The sequence below is a fragment of the Aquarana catesbeiana genome, linkage group LG03 (assembly GCF_042186555.1).
Source record: "Aquarana catesbeiana isolate 2022-GZ linkage group LG03, ASM4218655v1, whole genome shotgun sequence".
Taxonomy (NCBI): domain Eukaryota; kingdom Metazoa; phylum Chordata; class Amphibia; order Anura; family Ranidae; genus Aquarana; species Aquarana catesbeiana.
The window spans coordinates 744,911,357-744,930,886 of NC_133326.1; the positions used below are offsets into that span (position 1 = coordinate 744,911,357).

The 19,530-nt window shown below is 52.5% G+C and overlaps 1 protein-coding gene across 5 annotated transcripts in view; it reads right to left on the reverse strand.

Annotated features, from left to right (window-relative positions):
• DLG4 (discs large MAGUK scaffold protein 4) overlaps window positions 1-19,530 on the reverse strand; it is a 377,913-nt gene that overhangs the window by 207,922 nt on the left and 150,461 nt on the right. For 3 of the 5 annotated variants that reach the window (XM_073623516.1, XM_073623512.1, XM_073623511.1), the window contains exon 3: window positions 5,791-5,874. The exons of the other annotated variants lie outside the window; for them this stretch is intronic. In XM_073623516.1, coding sequence (XP_073479617.1) covers window positions 5,791-5,874 — 84 coding nt within the window. The remainder of the gene's footprint in view (window positions 1-5,790; window positions 5,875-19,530) is intronic. 5 annotated transcript variants of the gene reach the window in all.

A 19,530-nucleotide genomic window follows, 5' to 3' on the forward strand; every position in this document is an offset into this window, starting at 1 on the left:
GAAGGGAAGGAGGGAGTGGAGGAGAGGAGAGGAGAGAAGGGAAGGAGGGAGTGGAGGAGAGGAGAGGAGAGAAGGGAAGGAGGGAGCGGAGGAGAGGAGAGGGAAGGAGAGAAAGGAAGAAGGGAAGGAGAGAGCGGAGGAGAGGAGAGGGAAGGAGAGAAAGGAAGAAGGGAAGGAGAGAGCGGAGGAGAGGAGAGGGAAGGAGAGAAAGGAAGAAGGGAAGGAGGGAGAGGAGGAGAGGGAAGGAGAGAAAGGAAGAAGGGAAGGAGAGAGCGGAGGAGAGGAGAGGGAAGGAGAGAAAGGAAGAAGGGAAGGAGGGAGCGGAGGAGAAAAAGGAAGAAGGGTAAGAGGTAGCGGAGGAGAAGAGAGAAGGGAAGGAGGGAGTGGAGGAGAGGAGAGAAGGGAAGGAGGGAGTGGAGGAGAGGAGAGGAGAGAAGGGAAGGAGGGAGCGGAGGAGAGGAGAGGGAAGGAGAGAAAGGAAGAAGGGAAGTAGAGAGCGGAGGAGAGGAGAGGGAAGGAGAGAAAGGAAGAAGGGAAGGAGAGAGCGGAGGAGAGGAGAGGGAAGGAGAGAAAGGAAGAAGGGAAGGAGGGAGAGGAGGAGAGGGAAGGAGAGAAAGGAAGAAGGGAAGGAGAGAGCGGAGGAGAGGAGAGGGAAGGAGAGAAAGGAAGAAGGGAAGGAGGGAGCGGAGGAGAGGGAAGGAGAGAAAGGAAGAAGGGAAGGAGGGAGCGGAGGAGAAGAGAGGGAAGGAGAGAAAGGAAGAAGGGAAGGAGAGAGTGGAGGAGAGGAGAGGGAAGGAGAGAAAGGAAGAAGGGAAGGAGGGAGCGGAGGAGAGGAGAGGGAAGGAGAGAAAGGAAGAAGGGAAGGAGGGAGCAGAGGAGAGGAGAGGGAAGGAGAGAAAGGAAGAAGGGAAGGAGAGAGCGGAGGAGAGGAGAGGGAAGGAGAGAAAGGAAGAAGGGAAGGAGGGAGCAGAGGAGAGGAGAGGGAAGGAGAGAAAGGAAGAAGGGAAGGAGAGAGCGGAGGAGAGGAGAGGGAAGGAGAGAAAGGAAGAAGGGAAGGAGGGAGCGGAGGAGAGGAGAGGGAAGGAGAGAAAGGAAGAAGGGAAGGAGGGAGCGGAGGAGAGGAGAGGGAAGGAGAGAAAGGAAGAAGGGAAGGAGAGAGCGGAGGAGAGGAGAGGGAAGGAGAGAAAGGAAGAAGGGAAGGAGGGAGCAGAGGAGAGGAGAGGGAAGGAGAGAAAGGAAGAAGGGAAGGAGAGAGCGGAGGAGAGGAGAGGGAAGGAGAGAAAGGAAGAAGGGAAGGAGGGAGCAGAGGAGAGGAGAGGGAAGGAGAGAAAGGAAGAAGGGAAGGAGAGAGCGGAGGAGAGGAGAGGGAAGGAGAGAAAGGAAGAAGGGAAGGAGGGAGCGGAGGAGAGGAGAGGGAAGGAGAGAAAGGAGGAAGGGAAGGAGGGAGTGGAGTCGGAGGAGAGGAGAGAAAGGAGGAGAGATAAGAGGAGAGAAGAAAGGAAGAAAGGAAGGAGGGAGTGTTGGAGAGATGGGGTTCTGATGGGTTGTTGGGAGTGTTGGAAAGTCTCTCCAACACGAGATGCGCTGAGGTGGGTACAGAAGAAGATAATGAAGAGAAGGGTTCCTGAAGTAATCCCCCAAAAAATCCCTCCTTTATATTAAACAAACTTATAAACTATCAGATAATCAGAACCAAGTCTACCCACCAATACCTCCAACCCACCAGCATCCCTTGCTTTCACCACTCCCAACAACCCATCAGAACCCCATCACCCAACACTCCCAACAACCCATAAGAACCCCATCTCCCAACACTCCCAACAACCCATCAGAACCCCATCTCTCAACACTCCCAACAACCCATCAGAACCCCATCTCCCAACACTCCCAACAACCCATCAGAACCACATCTCCCAACACTCCCAACAACCCATCAGAATCCCATCTCCCAACACTCCCAACAACCCATCAGAACCCCATCTCCCAACACTCCCAACAACCCATAAGAACCCCATCTCTCAACACTCCCAACAACCCATCAGAACCCCATCTCCCAACACTCCCAACAACCCATAAGAACTCCATCTCCCAACACTCCCAACAACCCATCAGAACCCCATCTCCCAACACTCCCAACAACCCATCAGAACCCCATCTCTCCAACACTCCCAACAACCCATCAGAACCCCATCACCCAACACTCCCAACAACCCATCAGAACCACATCTCTCCAACACTCCCAACAACCCATCAGCACCCTATCCATCCAACACTCCCAACAACTCATCAGAACCCCATCCCTTCAACACTTCCACCAACCCATCAGAACCCCATCTCTCCAACTATCCCAATAACCCATCAGAACCCCATCTCTCCAAAACTCCCAACAACCCATCACAACCCCATCTCTCCAACACTCCCAGAAACCCATCTGCACCCAATCTCTCTAACACTCCCAGCAAACCATCAGCATCCCATCTCTCCAACACTCCCAACAACCCATCAGAACCACATCTCTCCAACACTCCCAACAACCCATCAGAACTCAATCTCTACAATACTCTCAACAACCCATCAGAACCCCATCTCTCTAACACTCCCAGCAACCCATCAGCATCCCATCTCTCCAACACTCCCAACAGCCCATCAGAACCCAACCTCTCCAACACTTCCAACAACCCATCAGAACCCCATCTCTCCAACACTCCCAGCAACCCATCTGCACCCAATCTCTCTAACATTCCCAGAAACCCATCAGAATCCCATCTCTCTAACACTTCCAGCAACCCATCGGCAACCCATCTATCCAACACTATCAACAACTCATCAGAACCCCATCTAACACTCCCAACAACCCATCAGAACCCCATCTCTCCAACGCTCCCAACAACCCTTTAGAAACCCATCTCTCCAACACTCCCAACAACCCATCAGAACCCCATCTATCCAACACTCCCAACAACCCATCAGAACCCCTTATCTCCAACATTCCCAGCAACCCATCAGAACCCCATCTCTCCACCACTCCCAGCAACCCTTTAGAACCCCATCTCTCCAACACTCCCAGCAACTCATCAGAACCCCATCTCTCCAACACTCCCAACAACCCATCAGCATCCCATCTCTCCAACACTCCCAACAACCCATCAGCACCCGATCCATCCAACACTCCCAACAACCCATCAGAACCCCATCTTTTCAACACTCCCAACAACCCATCAGCATCCCATCTCTCCAACACTCCCAACAACCCATCAGCATCCCATCTCTCCAACACTCCCAACAACCCATCAGAACCCCATCTCTCTAACACTCCCAGCAACCCATCAGAACCCCATTTCTCCAACACTCCCAACAACCCATCAGATCCCCATCTCTCCAACACTCCCAACAACCCATCAGCATACCATCTGACCAACACTCCCAACAACCCATCAGCACCCCATCCATCCAACACTCCCAACAACCCATCAGCATCCCATCTCTCCAACACCACCAACAACCCATCAGAACCCCATCTCTCTAACACTCCCAGCAACCCATCAGAACTCCATCTCTCCAACACTCCCAACAACCCATCAGAACCCCATCTCTCCAACACTCCCAACAACCCATCAGAACCCCATCTCTACAACACTCCCAGTAACCCATCAGCACCCCATCTCTCCAACACTCCCAACAACCTATTAGCATCCTATCTCTCCAACACTCCCAACAACCCATCAACACCCCATCTCTCCAACACTCCCAACAACCCATCAGAACCCCATCTCTCCAACACTCCCAACAACCAGAACCTTATCTCTCTAACACTCCCAACAACCCATCAGCATCCTATCTCTCCAACACTCCCAACAACCTATCAGCATCCCATCTCTCCAACACTCCCAACAACCTATTAGCATACTATCTCTCCAACACTCCCAACAATCTATCAGCACCCCATCTCTCCAACACTCCCAACAACCCATCAACACCCCATCTCTCGAACACTCCCAACAACCCATCAGAACCCCATCTCTCCAACACTCCCAACAACCCATCAACATCCCATCTCTCCAACACTCCCAACAACCCATTAGCACCCCATCTCTCCAACACTCCCAACAACCTATTAGCATCCTATCTCTCCAACACTCCAAACAACCCATCAACACCCCATCTCTCCAACACTCCCAACAACCTATTAGCATCCTATCTCTCCAACACTCCCAACAACCCATCAACACCCCATCTCTCCAACACTCCCAACAACCTATTAGCATCCTATCTCTCCAACACTCCCAACAACCTATAAGCATCCCATCTCTCCAACAGTCCCAACAACCAGAACCCTATCTCTCCAACAGTCCCAACAACCAGAACCCTATCTCTCCAACACTCCCAACAACCCATCAGCATCCTATCTCTCAAACACTCCTAACAACCCATCAGAACCCCATCTCTCCAACACTCCCAACAACCCATCAGCATCCCATCTCTCCAACACTCCCAACAACCCATCAGCACCCCATCCATCCAACACTCCCAACAACCCTCCAGCACCCCCATCCATCCATCCAAAACTCCCAGCAACCCATCAGCACTCCTATCCATCCAACACTCCCAACTACCCATCAGCACCTCATCCATCCAAACCTCCCAACAACCCATGAATGCCCCATCCATCCAACACTACCAACAACCCATAAACACCCCATCCATCCAACACTACCAACAACCCATCAACACCCCATCTATCCAACACTACCAAAAACCCATCAGAACCCCATCTATCCAACTCTCCCAACAACCCATCAACACCCCATCCATCCAACACCTTCAACAATGCATTAGCAACCAGTTCACCCAACACTCCCAGTAATCCATCAAAACCCGTCTATCCAAAACTCCCAATAACGTTTCAGTACCCTGTCCATTCAACACTCTCAACAACTTGTCAACCCTCTATCCATCCAACACTCCTAACAATCCAGTAGCACCTCATCCATTCAACATCCCACCAGGACACTGTTCATCCAAAACTCCCAACAACCCAATAGCACCCCTTGCACTCACCACTTCTAACAACCGATCACCCCACAATCCACCCAGTGAACTATCAGCACCCTGTAAACCCAATTCTATCAGCTACCAATCAGCAGCACCCTTCCACCCAACACTTCCAACAAAATATTACTACCCTGTCTGTCCTGTACTTCCAAAAACTCATCAGAACCCTGCCCACCCAACACTTCCAGCAAGCCATCCAAGACCACCAAAGACAAAAAAAATAGAACCTGTACAGACGTAGCACACACAGCCTGGAAATTTAATTGGAGTTGCACAGAAAGTACTACACTCCTGGAAAATGTAGACGGTGTTAGCGGGGTGAACAGGGGACCCTGGAGGATAAGCCCATGAGGGAGACTTCCAGAGACTCCCCACTCTCAATGAAAACATCTGCGCAATACATTACAGCATCCACTGCCTGGACCCCTACCCCTGATAATGTCCCCAGACTCCCCTCCTATCCCCTTTATATTATCCCTTACCCTCATAATGTCCCCGGACTCCCCTCCTATTCCCTTTATATTATCTCATTATTCCTTACCCCCGATAATGTCCCCAGACTCCCCTTCTATCCCCTTTATATTATCCCTTACCCCCAATAATGTCCCTGGACTCCCCTTCTATCCCCTTTATATTAATTCTTACCCCCGATAATGTCCCCAGACTCCCCTCCCATCCCCTTTATATTACCCCTTATCCTCATAATGTCCTCATATATATTTCGGGGAATGCCATTACCATGTCACAATGTTCTTGGTCCTGCCAATCCTGTCTGTCTGATTCATCTAATGTGGAGAGATGAGGGAGGACATAGATGTGATCCTGGAGGAGACAAATTGAGGATCAGGAGGGAAATAGTTATGTCGCAGAACTGAAACCATTGTCCATGCAAACAGAGAAGCAAAAGATGCATAAAAACTGGCGTTTCTTTTACCATAGCAACCAGAAAGATGTAACTGCAGCCACCTGGGACACCATAAAGAACACCAACAAAACAATACAACTGTCATCAATAGGGTAACCTAGAACCCTTCCAGTTCATTGCCCTAAGGTGCAATTACATATGAGCAGTATAAGAGCTTGCACTGTAATGTCCCCCACAGTCACACATTATTATTATTATACATTTATATAACTCTGGCTCAAATATCAATCACGATAAGAGTTAGGATTTCTGGATGGGAGAGGAGGGCGAAGGTTTGGAGCTACTGGACGCCTTCCCAGAGGCCCAGCAGGAAGTTAAAGTTTTGTTCAAATTTGGTCCCGGTGATTATGGCCTTGCAAATTGGGTAAGCAGGCTACAAGATGCCGATGCCAAGGTTGCCAGTTGGAAGAATTAGAAACTCTCTTACAGGGAAAGGGTTGACCTGATTAAAACTTACCCGATCCTGGTATTTCTGTATGTGTCAGGGCTGGGCTCAGCCCTTCCTTCTCTGAGCTGTCCGCTCAGTTGTCAGATAATTGCCAGCTCCTATCTCTCCTCAGCTTTGTCTGTGTTTTGCCAATGTCTCTCTATGCGAAAATCTACAGCTGTTTCTTTCAACTGTTATGGGGGAACAAACTGAACCTCATTAAGGGGTCTGTAACCTACCTTCCCAGGCATATGGGTGGCCTAGGTATGGTCAACCTTTGGTATTCTTTTCTCCAATGTTTTTGAAACATAATTTTGGTAACATGCTGGCAGAGGAACCGCCTGGGTGGGTTGGTATTTTTCAGTCCTGATTTAGGTCTTTTCTGGAAAGCTGGGGGAATTGTGGTCCAGTGAAAAGCCTGAGGGTCTGACATGGTAAGCTCCCAGCTTATGTTCCTCCATGCCTAAAAATGCTTCGGCAGTGGCGAGTGATGCTGGAGGAAATTAAGTCTCTTCCTAGGAAGGCCCTGGAGAGGAGGGTTGTTGAATCTGCCTTTAGCGAGCCACTGGCCTTGAGGGATTGCCCAGGCCCTTCTATGAGGGAGAAGTCTATAAACGGATGGGTGGGGCTCTGGGTATCCCTTTCTGAGTTATGCGGAGTGGTCATATGGGACCTTTCAAACTCACTGGGATTTTGAGACACTTTTTCTAGTTAGCTTAGCAGTCCGTTACTTCACGTGGAATGCTCAATGTCAGGTTTCCACTCTGAAAAAGTCCTTCCTGTCGAGGTGGTGATGCACAACATTCTGGGTGAGGTTGGGAAAATTTGGGGTCTTGAGAGGGACAGTTGATGACCAGGGGTCCTAGACATAGGAGTGGAGGAATGTTGGGATACAAAGCTGCTGTCTGTCAGTCTCTGGGTGACTGGCTGCTTGTCCTTTTGTTATTTCACGTCCCCTAGATTTTTACACCCTCTGTGCTACTAGTGCCAGTGTAGGCAAATTTAAAGTGGTTGTAACCCTAAAAAAAAAAATTGCTCCTGTCCCTTTAAGACACAAGATATAGCCCAGTGCTTTTGCCATGTCAATTATGCCTTTCTATGTTCTATAATACCTGGCTGATGCTGCTGGTTCTTGTCTTCCTCTCTGTAAACTGACCACGTTTATCATGCCAGTGATCTCTGATAGCTTGGTCAGTTTAAGTGCCTCTGTCATCCAGCTCTCTCCTCAGAGTCTCTGCATCTCCCTCTCTCCCTGTCAGTTCTGTAGTCTGTGTGAGACCCGATCTCCTCCCCGCTCTGCTCCGCTCCTCTCCTCTCCTCTCCTCTCATGCCTATGTAATTATATTCCCTGCAGCTGCTCCAGTGCTTGTAAAGAAACGTGTATTCATGACTTTGATCCTTCTGTTTAAGGTTCCTGTTCAGTACTTTGCAAAGAAAGTATTTAGCATTATAATTTTAGGAAAACACACACACTGTATTGAACAGGGACCTAAAACAGAGAGGATGAAAATCATTCATTCATGTGACATTACATCCACTGTAAGCTTGGGACTCAAGGTAGGTTTTGTGAGTCAGAAATTGGGCCAGGGTTGCTGCAGGTCAAGCTGGATGGCTCCACAGAGGCAGGTCTCTGGTGCCTCCCCGTGGATCTAGAAGCATGTAGAAGCTTCTGGAAGTTAGTGGACAGAGGCCAGGAGGTCCTGATCTGCATACATAGGGGAGCCTGACCAATCCCCAGGCAGATTGTTCTGGCAGGGTGGAAGGATCAGCCCTTAAATATGAGAGAGTCTAGCAAGCAGGGGGAATTGGGTGGAAGATGGTGTGCAGAGGAGACTGTCAGCCTAGGAGGGGACCCCTGGGACTGGGGGATTCTGACTCCAGGCTTGGCTCCAGCTGGCTTGGGAAGAGCTTATTAGCATTACGGTTTGAGAAGGAATCTTGCCTAAAGAGGACAGAGTGAAGAATGCATAGTGTCTGGCTGAGCAGGAATAGGGGAGCCAGTTACCAGTAACCCTTGCTAGGGTAGTGCTACATTTGGGGGATCTCATCTGGGATTTTCCTATGGTAACCTGCAAAGCCATTGCCCATAGCAACTGGTAACAAACGAGTCAAAAAACTGTAAGTCTGTTGCCAAGCGAGCCGGAGAAGAAATGTTGAGTGGAGATACTTATCATAGTTATATAGTTAGGTTGAAAAAAGACAAGTCCATCAAGTTCAACGAAAACATCAAGTTCAACCAAAAGATCAAAACTTTCAATCTGCTTTCAGTGCTAATTATGTTTCTGTCTGCACTGTTGCCCACGACAGACTACCACCAACAAGTGTACTACTGTTGCTACCCAGTTGCCAAAAAGTGATTGGGACCAATTGGCATGTCCAGGCAAGTTCTGCCAATGTCGGTGAACTGTACCTATGTCCAACGCTTCTCAAATTTTCATTTCATCTGGCACATTTCTGTGTGGCCATGCAAAAGTTAAAGCCAGCGTGGAAAAACTAAGGCAGAACAATGGAGCTGGTGCCAGTGTGTCTGCAGGGGCCGAGCTGCATATTAGAGCAAGCCCAGTACACCCAGCGAGTGGGAGAGAGGAGCAAGATGGAGGACGGTGCACATGTGTATCCTATGTTATCCTGGCTGCCTAAAATGCCAGAGGTGACTCTGCTAGATATTGGGGTACGTCTAGAGCACCGAGGGGTGTTCACCCTTGGATTGATCGGAGGAACAGAGAGGCTGTGTCTGATATGTCCTGGCTAGGGATGAGCCGAACACCCCCCTGTTCGGTTTGCACCATAACATGCGAACAGGCAAAAAATTTGTTCGAACACGTGAACACCGTTAAAGTCTTTGGGACACGAACATGAATAATCAAAAGTGCTAATTTTAAAGGCTTATATGCAAGTTATTGTCATAAAAAGTGTTTGGGGACCTGGGTCCTGCCCCAGGGGACATGGATCAATGAGAAAAAAAAGTTTTAAAAATGGACGTTTTTTCGGGAGCAGTGATTTTAATAATGCTTAAAGTCAAACAATAAAAGTGTAATATTCCTTTAAATTTCGTACCTGGGGGGTGTCTATAGTATGCCTGTAAAGGGGCGCATGTTTCCCGTGTTTAGAACAGTCTGACAGCAAAATGACATTTCAAAGGAAAAAAGTCATTTAAAACTACTCGCGGCTATTAATGAATTGTCGGTCGAACAATACACATAAAAGTTCATTGATAAAAACGACATGGGATTTCCCCACAGGGGAACCCCGAACCAAAATTTTTAAAAAAATGGCGTGGGGGGGGGGTTCCCCTAAATTCAATACCAGGCCCTTCAGTTCTGGTATGGATATTAAGGGGAACCCCGTGCCAAAATTTAAAAAAAAAAAGGCGTGGGGTCCCCCCAAAAATCCATACCAGACCCATATCCGAGCATGCAACCTGGCACGCCGCAGGAAAAGAGGGGGGGATGAGAGAGCCCCCCCCTGAACTGTACCAGGCCACATGCCCTCAACATTGGGAGGGTGCTTTGGGGTAGCAGCCCCCAAAAGGATCTTGTCCCCATGTTGATGGGGACAAGGGCCTCATCCCCACAACCCTTGGCCGGTGGTTGTGGGGGTCTACGGGAGGGGGGCTTATTGGAATCTGGAAGCCTTCTTTAAAAAGGGGACCCCCAGATCCTGCCCCCCCCCCCGTGTGGAATGGTAATGGGGTACAAAATGTTAAAAATGACAAGAGACAGTTTTTGACAATTCCTTTATTTAAAGTCTTCTTCTTTCCATCTTCTTCGGGTCTTCTTCCTTCTTCCTTCCTTCTTCCTTCGGTTTCTTCCTCCATCTTCTTCTTCCTCTGGTTCTTGCTCTGGTGTTCTCGTCTGGCATCTTCCTCCCTGGCGTCTTCTTCCCTGCTTTGTTCTTAGGCCGCTCCGCATCCATGGGAGGATCCCGCTGTGTGACACTTCTCTTCTTCTGACACTTATTAAATAACGGAGGGCGGGGCCACCCGGTGATCCTGCCCCCTCTGACGCACAGGGACTTGACGGGGACTTCCCTATGGCTTTCCCCGTGATGTCAGAGGGGAGCGGGGTCACCTGTTACGTAACCGGGGAAACCGGGGACCCTGCCCCCGTTTTTATCAATTAACTTTTGTCGGGCCGACAATTCATTAATAGCCGCGAGTAGTTTTAAATGACTTTTTTTCCTTTGAAATGTAATTTTGCTGTCAGACTGTTCTAAACACAGGAAACATGCGCCCCTTTACAGGCATACTATAGACACCCCCCAGGTATGAAATTTAAAGGAATATTACACTTTTATTGTTTGACTTTAAGCATTATTAAAATCACTGCTCCTGAAAAAACGGCCATTTTTAAAACTTTTATTTGCATTGATCCATGTCCCCTGGGGCAGGACCCGGGTCCCCAAACACTTTTTATGACAATACCATGCATATAAGCCTTTAAAATTAGCACTTTTGATTTTTCCCATAGACTTTTAATGGGTGTTCCGCGGCTTTCGAATTTGCCTCGAACACCCCAAATTGTTTGCTGTTCGGCGAACTGGCGAACAGCCGATGTTCGAGTCGAACATGAGTTCCCTAGTCCTGGCTGCAGGAGACTCACCACCATGGTCAGCGCATGGATCAAGTATGGACACTGTGAGGAACCGCTGATGGGGCTGACTCCCAGCGAGCTGGCACCCGTCACATACAGTGTGGCTCTGCAATCAGGCCTATGCACAGAACAGCTGGTAAAGGAGAAGACTAGTTTGGACAGAAAGAGTTGAAGGATGAATACAGAAAGCGTGGTGGAGTCCCAGAATAGAGATTCCCCTGTGAAGCCGGAAAGTGGGGTCGAGTCCCAGGCTAGAGAATCACCCATGAAGAGGGGCGACACCTATGGCAAAGGTTGGGAGTCCGTCATGGCATGCAGTTAGACAGGAGATGTGGTGCCCACAAGTGCTGCTCAGCAGGAACAAGCAGGCATCCCAGAAAAGCTGGCTGTACCCAAACACCCTGTCAGCCTCATTTAGAAGGAGCCAAAGTGTGAAGACAGCTCATCCTCAGGTGAGCCAGCGGTGAGCGGCAGTGGTGAGGGGATAGACTGGGGGTCACCAAGACTGCAGGCAGAGTTTGGGATGAGTGGTCCTCAGACAGTGAATCAGAAGAAGAGTGGGCTTGGGGAAGCACTCAGGAGGAGATAGAGATACTGACGGGACCATCATATAGACCCCATACACCAGAAACAACTGAGAGGGCAGAAGAAGTGGAGCAACTGCTAGCTTGTGCTGAAGAATTTCAGCTGACCCCAATGTATGTCCAGCAACGGGTCACATCAAGATCATAAGGCACGTGGGCCAGGACCGAGGTCCAGAATGCTGCATACATGCGTTGGATTGTCCTGTCACCACAATCTTGCATTCTCCCTGGTCAAGGTAGGCTACGAAGACTTCTAAGGTTCTCCCGGTTTTAGCGGGAGATTCAAAAGAGAACTGCGCTTGAGTGGGGTCTGGATTACCCTTATGTCCCACAACATTTTATGGATATTATTGAGGCTTCCCGCCCAAAGTGGGAAGCTGACATGGTGTGGGATTGCATGCATGTCTCCAAGCCACAGCAGGGGTCTCATAATCAAGAGGCATGGGCCCGGTTTCAGGACATTCAGCAGGAACGGAGCCTTGGGACGGGCCATACACAAAGACCGGATAGTGGCTGTCAAAACTGGACGGCCAAAACTGAGCTATTCATCTGCTATCAGGAAACCCAATGGTGACATCATTAGACTGCCGAATCCCAAGATGTACTGTTAGAGGGGCAGACACAGGATTCAATCCTGAAGACAGCCGGGACAGATGGCAGTTGTTGCTGAGAGAGGAGACCTGTGGCCCCTGCCTTTATTTCTTTTCTCACAGACTAGGCCTGGACCAGTTCACCCACTTCCCTTCCAGATGTGCTGGACCTGGAGAGGACACCTGGGTGAGGCCTACAGCTTTGCTGTGCTTTGTTACTATGGAGAGGCTCCTCCTTACTAACAGGTTTCAAAGACTCATGCAAACATTAAAGTGCCTTGTTTATGTTCTGTTAGCAAGATCATAACCCCCAGCTGGCAGAATGTTTCAGCTAGTTTACAGGGGTTGTAAAGCCTCAGGGTTTTTCACCCTAATGTGCGGTCTATAGAGGGGAATGTGTGCGGTCTATAGAGGGGAGGTGTGCGGTCTATAGAGGAGGATGTGTGCGGTCCATAGAGGGGGATGTGTGCGGTCTATAGAGGGGAATGTGTGCAGTCTATAGAGGGGGATGTGTGCGGTCTATAGAGGTGAATGTGTGCGCTCTATAGGGGTGATGTGTGCGGTCTATAGAGGGGGATGTGTGCGGTCTATAGAGGGGGATGTGTGCGGTCTATAGAGGGGGATGTGTGCAGTCTATAGAGGTGAATGTGTGCGGTCTATAGAGGGGAATATGTGCGGTCTATAGAGGGGGATGTGTGCGGTCTATAGAGGTGAATGTGTGCAGTCTATAGAGGGGGATGTGTGCGGTCTATAGAGGGGGATGTGTGCGGTCTATAGAGGTGAATGTGTGCGCTCTATAGGGGTGATGTGTGCGGTCTATAGAGGGGGATGTGTGCGGTCTATAGAGGTGAATGTGTGCGCTCTATAGGGGTGATGTGTGCGGTCTATAGAGGTGGATGTGTGCGGTCTATAGAGGGGGATGTGTGCGGTCTATAGAGGGGGATGTGTGCGGTCTATAGAGGGGGATGTGTGCGGTCTATAGAGGTGAATGTGTGCGGTCTATAGAGGGGGATATGTGCGGTCTATAGAGGGGGATGTGTGCGGTCTATAGAGGTGAATGTGTGCAGTCTATAGAGGGGGATGTGTGCGGTCTATAGAGGGGGATGTGTGCAGTCTATAGAGGGGGATGTGTGTGTTCTATAGAGGGGGAGGTGTGCGGTCTATAGAGGGGGATGTGTGCGGTCTATAGAGGGGGGATTTGTGCGGTCTATAGAGGGGGAGGTGTGCGGTCTATAGAGGTGAATGTGTGCGGTCTATAGAGGTGAATGTGTGCGGTCTATAGAGGGGGAGGTGTGCGGTCTATAGAGGGGGAGGTGTGCGGTCTATAGAGGGGGATGTGTGCGGTCTATAGAGGGGGGATTTGTGCGGTCTATAGAGGGGGAGGTGTGCGGTCTATAGAGGTGAATGTGTGCGGTCTATAGAGGTGAATGTGTGCGGTCTATAGAGGGGGATGTGTGCGGTCTATAGAGGGGGATGTGTGCAGTCTATAGAGGGGGATGTGTGTGTTCTATAGGGGGGATGTGTGCGGTCTATAGAGGGGGAGGTGTGCGGTCTATAGAGGGGAATGTGTGCGGTCTATAGAGGGGGATGTGTGCGTTCTATAGGGGGGATGTGTGCGGTCTATAGGGGGGATGTGTGCGGTCTATAGAGGGGAATGTGTGCGGTCTATAGAGGTGGAATGTGTGTGGCCTATGGGGGGATGTATGGAGTCTATGGGGGAGATGTGTGTGGTCTATGGGGGGGTGCGGTCTATGTGGGGGGGATGTGTGCGGTCTATGTAGGGGGGGTGCGGTCTATGGGGACATGTGTGCAGTCTATGGGAGGGATGTGTGCGGTCTATGGGGGAAATATGTGCAGTCTATGGGAGGGATGTGTGCGGTCTATGGGGGGAATACGTGCGGTCTATGGGGGGATGTGTGCGGTCTATAGAGGGGAATGTATGCGGTCTAAGGGGGGAATATGTGCGGTCTATGGGGGGATGTGTGCGGTCTATGGAGGAGATGTGTGCGGTCTATGGGGGGATGTGTGCGGTCTATGGGGGGGATGTGTGCGGTCTATGGGGGAGATGTGTGCGGTCTATGGAGTAGATGTGTGCGGTCTATGGAGGAGCTGTGTGCGGTACAAGGGGGATGTGTGCGGTCTATGGGGGGATGTGTGCGGTCTATGTGGGGGGGTGTGCGGTCTATGTGGAGGGGGTGCGGTCTATGGGGGGGATGTATGTGGTCTATGGGGGGGGTGTGCGGTCTATGACGGGATGTGTGCGGTCTATGGGGGGATGTGTGCAGTCTATGGGGGGATGTGTGCGGTCTATGGGGGGATGTGTGCGGTCTATGGAGGAGATGTGTGCGGTCTATGGGGGGGGATGTGTGCAGTCTATGGGGGGATGTGTGCGGTCTGTGGGGTGATGTGTGCAGTCTATGGGGGGATGTGTGCAGTCTATGGGGGGGTGTGTGCAGTCTATGAGGGGATGTGTGCGGTCTATGGAGGAGATGTGTGCAGTCTATGGGGGGGATGTGTGCGGTCTATGGGGGGAATGTGTGCGGTCTATGGGGGGAATGTGTGCGGTCTATGGGGGGGATGTGTACAGTCTATGGGGGATGTGTGCGGTCTATGGAGGAGATGTGTGCAGTCTATGGGGGGGGATGTGTGCGGTCTATAGAGGGGGATGTGTCCAGTCTATGGGGGGATGTGTCCAGTCTATGGGGGGGATGTGTGCCGTCTATGGAGGAGATGTGTGCGGTCTATGGGGGGATGTGTGCGGTCTATGGAGGAGATGTGTGCAGTCTATGGGGGGGGATGTGTGCGGTCTATGGGGGGATGTGTCCAGTCTATGGGGGGGATGTATGCAGTCTATGGGGGGATGTGTGCGGTCTATGGGGGGATGTGTGCGGTCTATGGGGGGATGTGTGCGGTCTATGGGGGGATGTGTCCAGTCTATGGGGGGGATGTGTACAGTCTATGGGGGGATGTGTGCGGTCTATGGGTGGAATGTGTATCGTCTATGGGGGGATGTGTGCGGTCTATGGGGGAATGTGTCCAGTCTATGGGGGGGATGTGTACAGTCTATGGGGGGATGTGTGCGGTCTATGGGTGGAATGTGTATCGTCTATGGGGGGATGTGTGCGGTCTATGGGGGAATGTGTCCAGTCTATGGGGGGGATGTGTACAGTCTATGTAGGGGGGATGTGTGCGGTCTATGGGGGGGATGTGTGCGGTCTATGGGTGGAATGTGTATCGTCTATGGGGGGATGTGTGCGGTCTATGGGGGATGTGTGCGGTCTATGGGGGGGGATGTGTGCGGTCTATGGGGGATGTGTGCGGTCTATGGGGGGGATGTGTGCGGTCTATGGGGGATGTGTGCAGTCTATGGGGGGGATGTGTGCGGTCTATGGGGGAATGTGTGCAGTCAATGGAGGAGATGTGTGTGGTCTATGGGGGGATGTATGTGGTCTATGGGGGGTATGTGTGTGGTCTATGGGGGGTGTGCATGCTATGTGGGGGGCATGTGTGTGGTCTATGTGGGGGGTGCGGTCTATGTGGGGGGGGTGTGTGTGGTATATGTGGGGGGGGTGTGGTCTATGAGGGGATGTGTGCAGTCTATGGGGGGGGATGTATGCAGTCTATGGGTGGGATGTGTGCAGTCTATGAGGGGATGTGTGCGGTCTATGTAGGGGGGATGTGTGCGGTCTATGTGGGGGGGTGTGCGGTCTATGGGGGGATGTGTGCGGTCTATGGTGGGATGTGTGCGGTCTATGGGGGATGTGTGCGGTCTATGGGGGGGATGTGTGCGGTCTATGGGGGGATGTGTGCGCTCTATGTGGGGTGTTCATCTATGGGGGGATGTGTGCGGTCTATGTGGGGTGTTCATCTATGGGGGGATGTGTGTGGTCTATGTGGGGGGGTGTGCAGTCTATGGGTGGATGTGTGCGGTCTACGGGGGGATAAGTGCGGTCTATGTGGTGGGGTGTGCAGTCTATGTGGGGGTATTTGTGCGGTGTATGTGGGGGGGGTGCGGTCTATGTGGGGGGGTGTGCGGTCTATGGGGGATGTGTGCGGTCTATGGAGGAGATGTGTGCAGTCTATGTGGGGGGATATGTGCGGTCTATGTGGGGGGGTGCGGTCTATGTGGGGGGGGTGCGGTCTATGTTGGGGTGTGCGGTCTATGTGGGGGTGTGTGCGGTCTATGTGGGGGGGGTGCGGTCTATGTGGGGGGTGCGGTCTATGGGGGGATGTGTGCGGTCTATGAGGGGGGTGTGCAGTCTATGGGGGATGTGTGCAGTCTATGTTGGGGGTGTGTGCAGTCTATGTGGGGGGGTGCGCTGTTTGTGGGGGGGGCGTTCTATGTGGGGGGTGTGCGGTCTATGGGGGGATGTGTGCGGTCTATGGGGGGATGTGTGCGGTCTATGTGGGGGGTGTACAGTCTATAGGGGATGTGTGCGGTCTATGTTGGGGGGGTGTGCGATCTATGTGGGGGGTGTGCTCTTTGTGGGGGTGTGTGGTCTATGTGGAGGGGTGTGGTCTATGTGGGGGGTGCGGTCTATGGGGGGATGTGTGCCGTCTATGTTGGGGGTGTGTGCGGTCTATGTGAGGGGTGCGGTCTATGTGGGGGGGTGGTCTATGTGGAGGGGTGCGGTCTATGTGGGGGGTGCGGTCTATGGGGGGATGTGTGCGGTCTATGTGGTGGGGTGCGGTCTATGGGGGGGATGTATGTGGTCTATGGGGGGGTGTGCGGTCTATGACGGGATGTGTGCGGTCTATGGGGGGATGTGTGCGGTCTATGGGGGGATGTGTGCGGTCTATGGGGGGATGTATGCAGTCTATGGGGGGGATGTGTGCAGTCTGTGGGGTGATGTGTGCAGTCTATGGGGGGATGTGTGCGGTCTATGGGGGGATGTGTACAGTCTATGGGGGGATGTGTGCAGTCTGTGGGGTGATGTGTGCAGTCTATGGGGGGATGTGTGCGGTCTATGGGGGGATGTGTACAGTCTATGGGGGGATGTGTGCGGTCTATGGGGGATGTGTGCGGTCTATGGGGGGATGTGTGCGGTCTATGGGGGGATGTGTACAGTCTATGGGGGGATGTGTGCGGTCTATGGGGGGATGTGTGCGGTCTATGGGGGGATGTGTGCGGTCTATGGGGGGATGTGTGTGGTCTATGGGGGGATGTGTACGGTCTATGGGGGGATGTGTGCGGTCTATGGGGGGGATGTGTGCGGTCTATGGGGGGGATGTGTGCGGTCTATGGGGGGGATGTGTGCGGTCTATGGGGGGGATGTGTACAGTCTATGGAGGAGATGTGTGCGGTCTATGGGGGGATGTGTACAGTCTATGGGGGGATGTGTGCGGTCTGTGGGGTGATGTGTGCAGTCTATGGGGGGGGATGTGTGCGGTCTATGGGGGGAATGTGTGCGGTCTATGGGGGGGATGTGTACAGTCTATGGGGGATGTGTGCGGTCTATGGAGGAGATGTGTGCAGTCTATGGGGGGGGATGTGTGCGGTCTATGGGGGGAATGTGTGCGGTCTATGGGGGGATGTATGCGGTCTATGGGGGGATGTGTGCGGTCTATGGAGGAGATGTGTGCAGTCTATGGGGGGATGTGTGCAGTCTATAGAGGGGGATGTGTCCAGTCTATGGGGGGATGTGTCCAGTCTATGGGGGGGATGTGTGCGGTCTATGGAGGAGATGTGTGCGGTCTATGGGGGATGTGTGCTGTCTATGGAGGAGATGTGTGCAGTCTATGGGGGGGGGATGTGTGCGGTCTATAGAGGGGAATGTGTGCGGTCTATGGGGGGATGTGTCCAGTCTATGGGGGGGATGTATGCAGTCTATGGGGGGATGTGTCCAGTCTATGGGGGGGATGTGTACAGTCTATGGGGGATGTGTGCGGTCTATGGGTGGAATGTGTATCGTCTATGGGGGGATGTGTGCGGTCTATGGGGGAATGTGTCCAGTCTATGGGGGGGATGTGTGCGGTCTATGGGGGGGATGTGTGCGGTCTATGGTGGGATGTGTGCGGTCTATGAGGGATGTGTGCGGCCTATGAGGGGATGTGTGCGGTCTATGGGGGGGGATGTGTGCGGTCTATGGGGGATGTGTGCGGTCTATGGGGGGGGATGTGTGCGGTCTATGGGGGAATGTGTGCAGTCAATGGAGGAGATGTGTGCGGTCTATGGGGGGATGTATGCGGTCTATGGGGGGTATGTGTGTGGTCTATGGGGGGTGTGCATGCTATGTGGGGGGCATGTGTGTGGTCTTGTGGGGGGGTGCGGTCTATGTGGGGGGGAAGTGTGTGGTATATGTGGGGGGGGGTGGTCTATGAGGGGATGTGTGCAGTCTATGGGGGGGGATGTATGCAGTCTATGGGTGGGATGTGTGCGGTCTATGTAGGGGGGGATGTGTGCGGTCTATGTGGAGGGGTGTGCGGTCTATGGGGGGATGTGTGCGGTCTATGGTGGGATGTGTGCGGTCTATGGGGGATGTGTGCGGTCTATGGGGGGGATGTGTGCGGTCTATGGGGGGATGTGTGCGCTCTATGTGGGGCGTTCATCTATGGGGGGATGTGTGCGGTCTATGTGGGGTGTTCATCTATGGGGGGATGTGTGCGGTCTATGTGGGGGGGTGTGTAGTCTATGGGGGGATGTGTGCGGTCTACGGGGGGATAAGTGCGGTCTATGTGGTGGGGTGTGCAGTCTATGTGGGGGGATATGTGCGGTCTATGTGGGGGGTGTGCGGTCTATGTGGGGGGATGTGTGCGGTCTATGGGGGGATGTGTGCGGTCTATGGAGGAGATGTGTGCAGTCTATGTGGGGGGATATGTGCGGTCTATGTGGGGGGGTGCGGTCTATGTGGGGGCGGTGCGGTCTATGTTGGGGTGTGCGGTCTATGTGGGGGTGTTTGCGGTCTATGTGGGGGTGTGCGGTCTATGTAGGGGGGTGCGGTCTATGGGGGGATGTGTGCGGTCTATGTGGGGGGTGTGCAGTCTATGGGGGATGTGTGCGGTCTATGTTGGGGGTGTGTGCGGTCTATGTGGGGGGGTGCGCTGTTTGTGGGGGGGCGTTCTATGTGGGGGGTGTGCGGCCTATGGGGGGATGTGTGAGGTCTATGGGGGGATGTGTGCGGTCTATGTGGGGGGTGTGCAGTCTATGGGGAATGTGTGCGGTCTATGTTGGGGGTGTGTGCGGTCTACGTGGGGGGGTGCGCTGTTTGTGGGGGGGCGTTCTATGTGGGGGGTGTGCGGCCTATGGGGGGATGTGTGAGGTCTATGGGGGGATGTGTGCGGTCTATGTGGGGGGTGTACAGTCTATAGGGGATGTGTGCGGTCTATGTTGGGGGGGTGTGAGATCTATGTGGGGGGGTGT